At 39.3% G+C, this 15,166-nt stretch overlaps 1 protein-coding gene across 11 annotated transcripts in view; it reads left to right on the forward strand.

The window, feature by feature from the left end:
* Positions 1–15,166, forward strand: part of RGS20 (regulator of G protein signaling 20) — a 108,258-nt gene that overhangs the window by 91,678 nt on the left and 1,414 nt on the right. For 10 of the 11 annotated variants that reach the window (XM_054561622.2, XM_054561615.2, XM_054561617.2 and 7 more), the window contains 2 exons: positions 4,998–5,081; positions 11,356–11,590. In XM_054561622.2, the coding sequence (XP_054417597.2) occupies positions 4,998–5,081; positions 11,356–11,590 (319 nt within the window). Of the gene's footprint in view, positions 1–4,997; positions 5,082–11,355; positions 11,591–13,706; positions 14,467–15,166 lie in introns of those variants that run through there. The other variant, XM_054561616.2, reaches the window with a different exon arrangement.

Raw genomic sequence — 15,166 nt, forward strand, 5'->3', positions numbered from 1 at the left:
ATGTTTAACAAAAGATACCAAAAATAAAATGAAAAGATAAAACATACTCAGATAAGATAGTTACAATGCAATTAACAAATAATTCATATCCAGGATAAAGAACATTAAAATACATTAATAAATAACAACCAAAAGAGTAAGCAAATGAAATGGAACAGAAAATAATCTGCTTGTATTTCCTACCAACAAGGATCAGAAAAATGAAAGTTAAATATACACCCTTTTAAAACCTATACCTGGCAGATCACCTGAGCCCAGGAGCTCGAGATCAGCCTGGGAAACATGGTGAAACACCATCTTTACAAAAAACACAAAAATTGGCCGGGCGCAGTGGCTCACGCCTGTAATCTCAGCACTTTGGGAGGCCGAGGCAGGTGGATCACCTGAGGTCGGGAGTTCGAGACCAGCCGTACCAACATGGAGAAAACTCTTCTCTACTAAAAATACAAAATTAGCCAGGCATGGTGGCGCATGCCCATACTCCCAGCTACTCAGGAGGCTGAGGCAGGAGAATTGCTTGAACCTGGGAGGTGGAGGTTTCGGTGAGCTGAGATTGCACCATTGCACTTCAGCCTGGGCAAGAAGAGCAAAACTCCATCTCGAAAAATAAATAAATAAAAAATAAAACACAAAAACTAGCCAGGCATGGTGGCACACACCTGTAGTCCCAGCTACTCAGGAGGCTGAGGTGGGAGGATCGCTTGAGCCCAAGGAGGTTGAGGCTGCAGTGAACTGATTGTGCCATTGCACTCCAGTGTGTGTAACAGAGTGAGACTCTGTCTGAAAAACTAAAACAAAAAAATGAAAAGAAAAACCTATACCCTGGAAAAACTTCTCACACCCCTGCAAAAAAAGGAGACATGTATGAGAGGATTCACTACAGCATTCATCTGAGTGAGAAAATTTTAAAATGGTTCTAAAGGGCATAGACAGGAGAATGGATGAATATATTGTGGTATAGTTATACAATCCACTACCATACAGCATTTAAATTCATATACTAGAAAAACAAAACTAAACAAATAAATAAGTTAGGCGTGGTGGCTCACGCCTGTAATCCCAGCACTTTGGGAGGCCAAGGCAGAAAGATTGTTTGAGCCCAGGAGTTCGAGACCAGCTGGGGCAACATAGCGAGACCATGTCTCCACTAAAAAAAAAAAAAAAAAAAAAAGTTAGCCAGGCATGGTGGCATGTGCCTGTAGTCCCAGCTACTCTAGAAGCTGAGGTGGAAGGATCACTTGAACCCAGGAGTTCAAGGCTGCAGTGAGCCATGATCATGCTACTGCACTCCAGCCTGGGCAACAGAGTGAGACCTTGTCTCAGAAATAAATAAATTCATATGCTAGAGGGAAAAAAAACAAATTATAAAGCAATACATGTTACATAATTACATTTATACTATGTTTAGAAATATGTTTATGAATATAATATAGTAGCGTAATTATGAATTGGAATGGTAAACAGTAAGTTAAAAATGGTGGCTGTCTCTAGGGTAAAGAGAGGAAGAAATGAGATGGGGAAAAGTACACAGCAAACTACAACTGTTTTAATAGTGAATTTCATTGTTTTTTTTTCACCACACTTTTGAGATTTATCCCTATTAATATACATAGTCAAGTCAATTTTCAAGAAAGGTAAATGGAAATTTGTTTTCTAAGTGCTTGTGAATTTTTCTCAACATTTTGTTGTAAGGCCTTCTGGTATTTAGTGTTATAAGGGAAGGCATGCTGATTCTTGTTCACTTGAATATAAAGTTTTCTTCCTTTCTAGTAAGTTTTCTCTTTATCACTCAAAATTTTACCAAAATATATCTGGCCATGGGTCTTCTTTTACTGAAACTTCCTAAAACACAGCGAGCAACTGTCTTGGCTACTATAGACATCTTCTAGTTCTGCTGTAACAGTAACAGTGGACTGAGGTAAAGAAAACTTCACAAAAAAAAATTCTTCTCTTTTTCAAAAACATATTGTCTCTTTAAAACATTCTTACTTGAAATGAGGGAAAAAGTGTAACAAAGCTTAAATAAGTTTGCATTATTTAGTTTGCAGTACAGCTTCTGGTTCTCTGAGGAATCTCCTGTCAAATTCATCTCTTTTTTTCTCTGCTTTTTCATACCCGCTGAGCAGTAATGTGTTCTGCTTACAAAAGAAGCCTCGGAAGTCATGCAGAGAGCATACCACTCAGATGCCTCTCAAGTTTTTTTTGGTTGGATTTTTTTTTAAAGAAGCCATTATTTACTGAAACTATTTAGCCCTGACATCATGAAAGAAAGAAGTCAAAAGGGTTCCTGCATTTCTAATGATTTTGCCTTTAAAGAAAAATAGAGCTACACACACACACACACTGAAAATTTATAAAACAGTTGTGCTAAAAACAGGCTGAAAAACTTTTATAAATTAAAGAGTGTTAAGAAAAGATATAATAAAGAATATAGAAAATACAGTAGCAACAAGATAAAGAAAACCCAAATTGTCAGTGATAAAATCCATTTTTATGTTGATGGGATGCTGAAAGCATTCCTGCAAAAATCATGAATAAGGCAAAATGTCCACAATCTCTACTACTATTTAACAATGTATTTGGACAGGCGCGATGGCTCATGCCTGTAATCCCAACACTTTGGGAGGCCGAGGCGGGCAGATCACAAGGTCAGGAATTCAAGACCAGCGGGACCAACATAGTGAAACCCCGTCTCTACTAAAAATACAAAAATTAGCCGGGCGTGGTGGTGCATGCCTGTAATCCCAGCTACTCAGGAGGCTGAGGGAGGAGAATCGCTTAAACCCAGGAGGCGGAGGTTGTAGTGAGCTGAGATCACACCACTGCACTCCAGCCTGGGCGACAGAGTGAGACCCCGTCTCAAAAAAAAAAAAAAGTATTTTAGGTGTTAGCTAATTAGACAAGAAAATTAGAGGCCTGAGAATTGGAAATAAAGAGGTAAAATTCTTCCTATTTGCAGATGAAACCCAAAGAGAATTATAGCTATAACTGATACAAATACAGAACAATTCAGAAATAAGAAGCATATAAAATTATCATTAAAATAATATTCTTTAGGCCTCAGATCTTAAAATAAAGATCACTTCCATTTCAATAATAAAATGCAAATAAATCAATTTAGAAATAGTCAAAAGATCTGAATACACATCTCTCCAAAGAACATGTACAAATAGCTAGTAAATGCATGAAAAGATGTTCCACATCAGTAGTCATTAGCAAGATGCAAATCAAAACCACAATGAAATACCACTTCTCACCCACTTATGAAGCTAGAATAAAAAAGACAACAGTAACTGTTGGCAAGGACACGGAGAAATTGGATCTCTCAAATATTACCATGTGAAATGGTGCAATTGCTTTGTAAAACAGTTTGGGAGTTCCTCAAAATGTTAAAACTCAAGTTACCATATGACTCAGCAGTTCTACTCCGAGGTTTCTACTTGAAACACAAATATATGTTCGCACGTACTTGCACAGGAATGTGCATAGCAGCATGATTCATGCAGCCAAAATGTGGAAACAACCCGAATGTCTATCTGCTGATGAATGGACAAACGAAATGTGATGTGTCTATCCAAACAATGAGATATTATTCAACTGGAAAAAGAAATGAAGTGCCGATACATGCTACGGCATGGGTTAAGTGCAAAAACATTACGCCAAGTGAAAGGAGACAGCCAGCAAAGATCACATATGGTATGCTCCAGAACGGACAAATCTATAGAGACAGGAAGCGGACTCGTGCTTGCCTAGGGCCGGTAGAGTGGGAAGATACAGGTGATAAGCAGTGACTACTTACTGGTGGGGTTTCTTTTGGGGGTGATGACAATGTTCTGGAATTAGATGGTAGGGATGGTTGCACAACTTTGTGAGTATACTAAAAACCACTGAATTGTACACTTTAAACAGATAAACTTGACGTCATATGAATGATAGCTCAATAAAGTGATTAAGAAAGTGGCTGGGCACGGTGGTTCATGCCTGTAATCCCAGCACTTTGGGAGGTCCAGGTGGGTGGATCACTTGAGGTTAGGAGTTTGAAACCAGCCCAGCCAACATGGTGAAACCAAATACAAAAATTAGCCGGGCATGCTGGCACATGCCTGTAGTCCCAGCTACTCAGGAGACTGAGGCACAAGAATCGCTTGGTTGCAGTGAGCTGAGATTGCACCACAGCACTGCAGCCTGGGCAGCACAGCAAGACTTCGTCTCAAAAAAAAAAAAAAATAGCATTCATATTACAACAATAACCAGTTAGAAGATGAGATAAAAGTACAAATTCCATTTACGATAACAACAAAAATACTTGGAATAAGTTTATAGACAAATGTATAGAATGTGTATAAGAAAAACTCTTTAGAGAAATACAATAGATTTTGATTATGCACTTTCTTAGTTTTCTCTACTACTTTTGTATATGTGCCTGTAAATATATGAAGCCTCCATTTTGACTGGAAACAAAGCCTAGAGGATGTATACTTTTTAAGATGCAGAAAATGAAATGAAACCCCAAAACATTCCTGACAGTCTTACTTTTTTACGATTTTCATTTTTTTAATTTTTGTATTGAATACAGACAGGGTCTCACTATGATGCCCAGGCTGGTCTTAAACTCCTGGCCTCAAGTGATCCTCCTGCCTTGGCCTCCCAAAGTGCTGGGGTTACAGGCATGAGCCACCGCACCCAACCCTTTTTTACTATTTTCTAATGAATGTTTTTATTTAAAAAATCATTATTCTAAGTATAATTGAACACAATAATTTCTAACTCTTTCTCAATAGTAGATACCACAATGTTATAAATAATTTCTATTTCTAGTACCTTATTGTCACACTTTTGGTTTGCTTGGGAAAACTAACTGGGGTCATTTTTTTTTCCAAGTAGAGGAAGAAATTCTATTAATACTTGGGGATCTGAAGTTCCTTTAAAATATTTGTAAAAAATCTTTTCTTGGCAGGGACTGAGCTGTCAACATGTGAATGTCTTTTTTTTTGCAGTCTCACTGTTAGAAACCAGGAAGATCAGAGGCCCACAATAGCTTCCCACGAACTCAGAGCAGATCTTCCAACCTGGGAAGAAAGGTGAAATCACACGTTTTTTTTACCTCACTAAACTAACAGAAATACTAACCTCTTTCTTTTCTTTGCCTTGTATGTTTCAACAGAACACACACTTTCTCTAACTACAATTTAGTAACATCCAATCATTATGTGGCCTCACATTCCTCCCCTGCAGAATTCCATTCATCGTGTGACAGGGAGAGAAATCAGTTCCATTATTAGTCTAATCCCTTTGCTAACTGCAAATACAAATAGATGCTTCCTAACAAAACATATTATGTTATTTTATTTTTATATAATATACTTTTAAAAATAAAAGTATATAATTTTATATAAGATATAGTATATATGTATATATACTATATATGATATAGTATATATATTTAAATATACTATATGTAAGATATAGTATATATATTTATATACACTAGATATATACTATAGTATATATATACACTAGATATATACTATAGTATATATATACACTAGATATATACTATAGTATATATATACACTAGATATATACTATAGTATATATATACACTAGATATATACTATAGTATATATATACACTAGATATATACTATATATATACTAGATATATACTATAGTATATATATACTAGATATATGCTATAGCATATATATTTATATATACTAGATATATGCTATAGCATATATATATACTAGATATATGCTATAGCGTATATATATACTAGGTATATGCTATAGCGTATATATATACTAGGTATATGCTATAGCGTATATATATACTAGGTATATGCTATAGCGTATATATATACTAGGTATATGCTATAGCGTATATATATACTAGGTATATGCTATAGCGTATATATATACTAGATATATGCTATAGTGTATATATATACTAGATATATGCTATAGTGTATATATATACTAGATATATGCTATAGTATATATATACTAGATATATGCTATAGTATATATATTTATATATGCTATAGTATATATATTTACATATGCTATATACTATAGTATATATATTTACATATGCTATATACTATAGTATATATATTTACATATGCTATATACTATAGTATATATATTTACATATGCTATATACTATAGTATATATATTTACATATGCTATATATTATAGTATATATATTTACATATGCTATATACTATAGTATATATATTTACATATGCTATATACTATATATATTTACATATGCTATATACTATATATATTTACATATGCTATATACTATATATATTTACATATGCTATATACTATATATATTTACATATGCTATATACTATAGTATATATATTTACATATGCTATATACTATATATATTTACATATGCTATATACTATAGTATATATATTTACATATGCTATATACTATAGTATATATATTTACATATGCTATATACTATAGTATATATATTTATATATACTAGCTATATACTATAGTATATATATTTATATATATATTTATATATATTTATATATATTATATAAGATATATATTTATATATACTATATATAAGATAAAGTATATATATTTATTGGTCATTTACAAAAACTTGGATTTAAACATTTGAAAATATATATCCTTCTCAAGCAAACATGAAACAGTTATATTTTAAAAATAAAAGTATATTATATAATATACGGTGGCTGGGCACGGTGGCTCACACCTGTAATCCCAGCACTTTGGAAGGTCGAAGCGTGTGGATCACCTGAGGTCAGGAGTTTGAGACCAGCCTGGCCAACCTGGTGAAACCCCTTTTCTATTAAAATATAAAAATTAGCGGGGCGTGGTGGCACACGCCTGTAATCCCAGCTGTTTGGAAGGCTGAGGCAGGGAGAATTGCTTGAACACCAGAGGCAGAGGTTACAGTGAGCCAAGATTGCACCACTGCACCCCAGCCTAGGAGACAGAGCAAGACTCCGTCTCAATCAATCAACCAATCAATCAATCAAGGGAGAGGGAGAAAGAAAAAGCTATAGATGCTTGCCAAAAATTAAATGGTATATAAGTAAAGAAAGTGATCTAACCTCTAAGAGAATAAACACTGTTAACACATTTCTTTTTTTTTTAAGATGGAGTCTAGCTCTGTCACCCAGGCTGGAGTACAGTGGTGCAATCTTGACTCACTGCAACCTCCGCCTCCTGGGTTCAAGCGATTCTCATGCCTCAGCCTCCCAAGTAACTGGGATTACAGGCGCCCACCACCATGCCCAGCTAATTTTTGTATTTTTAGTAGAGATGGGGTTTCGCCATGTTGCCCAGGCTGGTCTCGAACTCCTGACCTCAGGTGATCCGCCCACCTCGTTCTCCCAAAGTGCTAGGATTACAAGTGTGAGCCACTGCGCCCAGCGTGTTAACACATTTCTTTAAAAAATGACCTGGAGGATTTGAAAAGAAATAGAAGTTTTAAAAATGAAATATTATTGTTCAAATTTTTAAAAAATTGATGATTGAAATAGATTAGATACAACTAAATAAACAATTAGTGAACCTGAAGGTATCCAAAAAGACCCACGTAACAAGGAGATTGAAACACAGTTTGAGTTTCCCTTATCCAAAATGCTTGGAACTAGAAATGTTTCAGATTTCAGATTTTTTCAGATTTCAGAATATTTGCATTATACTTACCAGTCGAACATCCCAAATCCAAAAATTCAAATATTCCATTGAGCATTTCCTTTGAGTGTCATGTCAATGCTCAAAAAGTTTCAGATATTGGAGCAATATGGATTTTAGATTTTTGAATTTTGGATGTTCAACCTATATAAAAAATAAGTTAAAATAAATGGAGGATAGAATGATAAGAATTGACATTAATCTTTTTTTTTTTTTTCTAGACAGGATCTCATTCTGTCACCCAGGCTGGCATGCAGCGGCACAATCTTGGCTCACTGCAACCTCTGCCTCCTGTGTTCAAGTGATTCTCCTGCCTCAGCCTCCCGAGTACCTGGGACTACAGGCATGGGCCACCACACTCGGCTAATTTTTCTGTTTTTAGTAGAGACGGGGTTTCACCGTGTTGCCCAGGTCGGTCTCAAACTCCTGAGCTCAAGTGATCTGTCCACCTCAGCCTCCCAAAGTGCTGGGATTACAGGCCAGAGTCTGTTTTTATCCACTAATCTATACTTCTTCCTCATACTAGCAGGAAACAAAATAGACTTAAAAAAAATTTTAAAGCACTTTAGGGACAGTGCAAGTCACTACTAGAACATTAAAGGATTTAGCTTACTAGGAAAGTGTAACAACTTGTATGTACCTAATAAAATAATCTCAAACATAAAAAGCAAAAATTGCTAGAGCAAGACATTTACAAATCTGCTAACGATAGAGGGAGATTGCCACATTCCTTTCTTAGTTACTGGTATTTCTAACAGATAGAAATTTTAGACAAATTATAGAAATTTGGGCCAGGCACAGTGGCTCATGCCTGTAGTCCCAGCAGTTTGGGAGACCAAGGATGGGGGAAAGCTTGAGTCCAGGAGTTTGAGACCAGCCTGAGCAACATGGCAAAATCTCATCTCTACAAAAAAATACAAAAAAAATTAGCTGGCTATGATGGTGCGTGCCTGCAGTCCCAGCTACTCTAGAGGCTGAGGTAGGAGAGTCAGTTGAGCCCAGGAGGTCGAGGCTGCAGTGAGCCATGATCACACCACTACACTCCAGCATGGGCAACACAGTGATACCCTCTATCAGAAAAAAAGAAAAAAAAAAAAAAAAAACGAGGAGAAATTAATTAATAAGCTATATTTATTGGTCATTTCCAAAAACTTGGATTTAAACATTTGAAAATATATATCCTTCTCAAGCAAACATGAAACAGTTATGACAACTGACCAAGCATTACCTTATAAAGTATCTCAATAAATTTCAAGGAACATAATTAATCAAACTGTATTGACACCAATACAATTCAAATAGAAGTTAGAAATTAAAAAATAAAGCCAAGCACTGTGGCACATGCCTGTGATCCCAGAACTCTGGGAGGCCGAGGCAGGTGGATCACCTGAGGTAAGGAGTTTGAGGCCAGCCTGGCCAACACGGTGAAACCCCGTCTCTACTAAAAATACAAAAATCAGCTGGGGGTGGTGGCACGCACCTGTAATCCCAGCTAGTCAGGAGGCTGAGGCAGGAGAATCGCTTGAACCTGGGAGGCGGAGGTTGCAGTGAGCCGAGATCGTGCCACTGCACACCAGCCTGGGCAATAGAGAAAGACTAAAAAAAAAGAAATTAAAAAGTAAACTAAAAATCCTCGTATGTTTGACATTTATTTTATTTTATTTTATTTTACCTTATTATTTTTTTTTTGAGATAGAGTCTTACTCTGTCACCCAGGCTGGAGTGCAGTGGTGCAATCTCGGCTCACCACAACATCTGCCTCCCGGGTTCAAGTGATTCTCCTGCCTCAGCCTCCCAAGTAGCTGGGATTACAGGCAATGCCACCATGCCCAGCTAATTTTTTTTTTTTTCTGAGACAGAGTATTGCAGAGGTTGTGGTGAACTGAGATGACACCACTGCACACCAGCCTGGGCAACAGAGCAATACTCTGTCTCAAAAAATAAAAATAAAAAAGAAACTTAATGTTGGGTGGAAAAAGCAAGTTGCAGAAGACAACATACAGTCAACCATTTTGATAAAATTAAAAAAAAAAAACTGGCTGGGCACAGTGGCTCACACCTATAATCCCAGCACTTTGGGAGGCCAAGGTGGGCGGATCACCCGAGGTCAGGAGTTCCAGACCAGCCTGGCCAATATGGTGAAATCCCATCTCTACTAAAAATACAAAAAATTACCCGGGTGTGGTGGTGAGCACCTGTAATCCCAGATACTTGGGAGGCTGAGGCAGGAGAATCACTTGAACCCAGAAGGCGAAGGTTGCAGTGAGCCGAGATCGTGCCATTTGCACTCCAGCCTGGGCAACAAAGAGAGACTCTGTCTCAAGAAAATAAAATAAAGAAATAAAAACTAAAGACTACATTTTTCAGGATTACATACATACATTTGAAACTATGGAAACAAGATAAAAGAGATATTAAGGATCATTATTAAGCTGTTTTCTGATCTCAATATAATTATGACAGAAGTAAGAATTAACTCAAAGGGGTAAGCCCAAAATCAAGTATAGCAGTTCCCTAGAGGACGAAGCCAGGAGACAGTAGCAAGTAGAAGTAGAAGGAAAATAAATGCAACATTATCATTCTGGTTCTTAAGGAAAATGGTGCATTCATAAGTGTTCATTTACACTGGAGACTTGGAAAGGTGGATGGGAGGGTGGGAGATAGGTAAGGGATGACAAATTACCTAATGAGTACAATGTACACTATCCCATTGATGGCTACACTAAAAACACAGGCTTCACCACTGTGCAATATATCCATGTAACAAAAGTGCACTTGCACCCCCTAATTATATTTTTTAAATGTTTATAATTTTTTTATAAAGTGAGCCAGACGCAGTGGCTCACACCTGTAATCCCAGCACTCTGGGAGGCCAAGGTGGGCGGATCGCTTGAGCCCAAGAGTTTGAGACCAGCCTAGGCAACATAGTAAGACCTGACTCTACAAAGAATACAAAAAGTTAGCTGGGCGTGGTGGCACGTGCCTGTAGTCCCTGCTACTTGGGAGGCCAAGGAGAGAGAATCATATGAGCCTAGTAAGTCGAGGCTTCAGTAAGCTGTGATCATCACACCACTGCACTCTAGCCTCAGCAACAAAGCGAGACTGTCTCAAAAAAAAAAAAGTGTTTTGTTGTCACCTTTGAACAGTACAGCGGTGGCATTTATAACTTGCATTTATATTACATATATTCTCTTTCTCAAATATTACGTAATTTTAAAATATATTAAACAGACACTTGCTCTATTGTTCTAGAGGTTTAATGTTGTCAAATCTGACTTAGTTCTGTCGTAGTACAGAACTCATCACAGATGATTAGGAAGTTTTGGGTCAGATGGTTGTAGGATTTTTCTTTACATTTACAGTTTTTAAAATATTTCAAGATGTGCCCATTTGTAAACAAGCATGTTCTTAGTTATTCTAGCAACTTGGTTTGCAAGCCTTTTGGTACGCAATCCAGCAAAAAATTTGAAAGTATCATATTCATGTGTTTTTCCCAAAGGTTTGAGGAAATGAGAACAGTTCTTTCCCTTCCTAAAAGGGCCTAAATGCATATATTTTTCATTCTTGGAGGAGGAAAAGATATGTTTCTAATGATGAAATTCCAATTAACTACCACTAACAGTTCCCTTTTGCCCCCTCTCTTTTGGTCTCCACGAAGCCCTGCTCCTACTCTGGAAGAAGTCAACGCCTGGGCTCAGTCATTTGACAAATTAATGGTCACTCCAGCAGGAAGGAATGCATTCCGTGAATTCCTCCGAACAGAATTCAGTGAAGAAAATATGCTCTTCTGGATGGCCTGTGAGGAACTGAAAAAGGAAGCTAATAAAAACATTATTGAAGAGAAAGCAAGGATAATCTATGAAGACTACATTTCTATACTTTCTCCTAAGGAGGTATGTGACCACGAAATGCCTTTTCCCGAGGCTGTTGGTAAAATTATTAACTTGGTGCAAAAGTAATTGCCATAGGCCGGGCACAGTGGCTCACACCTGTAGTCCCAGCACTTTGGGAGGCTGAAGCGGGCGGATCACCTGAGGTGAGGAGTTGGAGACCAGCCTGACCAACATGATGAAACCCCGTCTCTACTAAAAATACAAAAATTAGCCTGGTGTGGTCAGGGGCGCCTGTAATCCCAGCTACTTGGGAGGCTGAGGCAGGAGAATCACTTGAACCTAGGAGGCAGAGGTTGCAGTGAGCCGAGATTGTGCCATTGCACTCCAGCCTGGGTGACGACAGCGAAACTCCATCTCAAAAAACTAAACAAAAGTAATCACTTTTTTTTTTTTTTTGAGATGGATTCTCTCTCTGTCGCTCAGGCTGGAGTGCAATGGTGCGATCTTGGCTCACTGCAACCTCTGCCTCCCGGGTTCAAGCGATTCTCCTGCCTCAGCCTCCAGAGTAGCTGGGATTATAGGCGTGCACCACCACACCCGGCTAATTTTTGCATTTTTAGTAGAGACAGGATTTCACCATGTTGGCCAGGATGGTCTTGATCTCTTGACCTCGTGATCCACTTGCCTTAGCCTCCCAAAGTGCTGGGATTACAGGCGTGAGCCACCGTGCCCAGCCTCGCTATTACTTTTAACTTTTTCCAGAAAAATGCACAAAATTTTTCACCGATTTCAGAGGACATTTGGAGCCCCTCTGCAGGTCCACAGTCAAAGGGATCTGAATACCATGAATGCGGGTGCAGCTGTTTTCTACATTTTGCAGTTGATGTTCTGGGTCAAGCTGAGCATGACCAAACAGCTGCATCCACATTCACGGTTTTCAGATCCCTTTGACTGTGGACCTGCAGAGGGGCTGCAAGTGTCCTCTGAAATCTGTGAAAAGTTTTGTGCATTTTTCTGGAAAAAGTATCCCCTGGAGTCTCCATTTGACACTGAACACTGTTTACAAATATTACACCCTAAGATGTTCCTTTAAATAAAATTATCTTGTTATTCTGAGAAAAATCTTGTATTTAGGTATCTTGATGTTATAGAGCAGCAGCATCACAGATGTGATACTGAGGCTGAAAAGGTTTTCCCCAGGCTGGCCTTTTCACATTCAAGAAATTATCAGATGAATGAGATTGGGCAAGTTTCCACCTGTCAGTGTTTCAGTTTCTTCAAATCTAAAATGTAGGAGGCCACCCCTGGCACAGTGGCCCACTTCTGTAATCCCAGCATTTTGGGAGGCCAAGGCAGGTGGATCACCTGAGGTCAGGAGTTCGAGACCAGCCTGGCCAACATGGTGAAACCCCATCTCTACTAAAAATACAAAAAATTAGCCGGGTGTGGTGGCATTCACCTGTAATCCCAGCTACTCAGGAGGCTGAGGCAGGAGAATCACTTCAACCCGAAAGGCAGAGGTTGCAGTGAGTAGAGATTGCGTCATTGCACTCCAGCCTGGGCAACAAGAGCAAAACTCTATTTCAAAAAGATAATAATAATAAAATAAAATTTAGGAGGTCAGATTGTTCTCAAATTGGGTGCCTTGTAGCTCTAATTATAAAACTATTGGTTATTTCCTACTATGTGCCGACAGGAATGTCAGGTTGAAGAAGCAGGGCCTCTCCTGTCATGGAGCTCCCGGAGATGTGGGCGGACAGACCAGGACCCCTGGCCACACGCTCAGCACTCATTGGGGCTCGGGGGTGAGCCATCCACAAAGGGGTGGGCGAGAATGAGAAAAATACTCAAGGAGGCTACAGATGGACCAAGGATAGTGAAAAGGAAATTTCCACAAACACAGCAGGATGGGGACATCCCAGGAGACAGGACCAGGCGAGCCCAGGGGAAGAGCATGAAGTTGTGTGATCACTGCAAGTGTACACAGATTGTGCCGGAAGGGGAGGGTGCTTACCAAACTATTAGGGCTGGGGGCCGGCAGTGGGAGGAGACTTAGAGAAGGGGTGGTCGGAGAGCATGGAGAGGTTTGGGCATCATGCCGAAGTGTCTGGATTTTTATCTTAGGAAGCCCTTGGATTTTAGCCCGTTTATATAATCAATTTTTGATTTTTGAAAGACCAATAGGGCTGCAGAATGGATTTGGAGAAGACCAGGGGCAGAAGACATTAGAAAACTAATTCAGGAGTCCAAATGGACGTGGCGGGGGCCTAGCTAGGCCAGCTGAAGACACTAGAGAGGAAGAGTTGGATTTGAGGCAAACCCCACCATCTCAAATGACTCCCACATGCCTGGTGTAGGCAGACCAGGTGGTGGGGTCGTTGGCTTACTTAATTTTGCGTCAGTACGTTTTGCTTTCTTAAGTTCGCGTTGTTAAATTGGTAATATTCAGTTGACATGTTTGAATACTGAGTCCAAAAAGTTATTTTCATTTTGAATTAATAAAGAGCAAGATAATTTTTGTCCTTTAATTTATGGCTTCCCCATATTTTTGTCATGATTTTTTTTAAGGCAAGGTTTTTCATCAGTCTTTTAAAGTATTATACAACCAAAAACAGGCCGGGCACGGTGGCTCACGCCTGTAATCCCAGCACTATGGGAGGCCAAAGCAGGCAGATCACCTTGTCTAGGAAGAGCCAAACATCAGAGCAATCAACATCGCCTATGGGCTTAGTGAAATCCAAGCACTTTAATTGTCATTAAATCACCAAAAACATAAGACATTACCATCATCATCATCCCCACTTCAGGGCAGGAGCTCACTAGGACAGAGTTTACTTTGCCTGAGGCCCCACGGCTATGCAGTGACAGGGTTGGGTTTTTTGTTTTGTTTTGTTTTGTTTTGCTTTTGAGATTGGAGTCTTGCTCTGTTGCCCAGGCTGGAGTGCAGTGGCATGGTCTCGGCTCACTGCAACCTCTGCCTCCCAGGTTCAAGCGATTCTCCTGCCTCGGCCTCCCGAGTAGCTGGGATTACAGGCGACTGCCACCATGCCCAGCTAGTATTTTTTATTTTTAGTAGAAATGGGGTTTCGCCATGTTGGCCAGGCTGGTTTCGAACTCCACAGCACTGGGATTACAGGCGCGAGCCACTGTACCCAGCCAGGGCTGGAATTTAAACACAGGCATCGTCTCCCCTCAGGCCCTGTGATTAGAACCTTCCAGGGTTTTGAGTCAACTTCCACTTCACGCCTGTGCCCAACCCTCCAGGCAGGCCAGCACTCATCCCCAGAGCCCTGCCACTGTGGGCCAGCAGGGGAAGCCTGGGCCTCCAGGCGTCAGCCCCCATGTTACAAGCAAATGAGCAAGGGGCAGTCTGTGCTGCCTGTTTTCTTCAAAGCAGCAGTGTGAGCCCCGCCAGCATCACTTGGAACTTGTGGGAAATAACAAGCGATCAGGGGCCCCTACACCTACTGAGTCTGGGGTGGGGCCCAGGAACCGCTCTCACAAGCCCTTTGGGGACTGCTGATGCCACTGACATTTGAGAACTGTGTTGATTATGCTTTTGGTTTCTCTTTAGGTGGTTTGGATTTTTTGGATGATCTTGTTTGGTTTGGGATATTTAAAAAACAAGGCCAGGCA

Source organism: Pongo abelii, chromosome 7, assembly GCF_028885655.2.
Source record: "Pongo abelii isolate AG06213 chromosome 7, NHGRI_mPonAbe1-v2.0_pri, whole genome shotgun sequence".
NCBI classification, from domain to species: Eukaryota; Metazoa; Chordata; class Mammalia; order Primates; family Hominidae; genus Pongo; species Pongo abelii.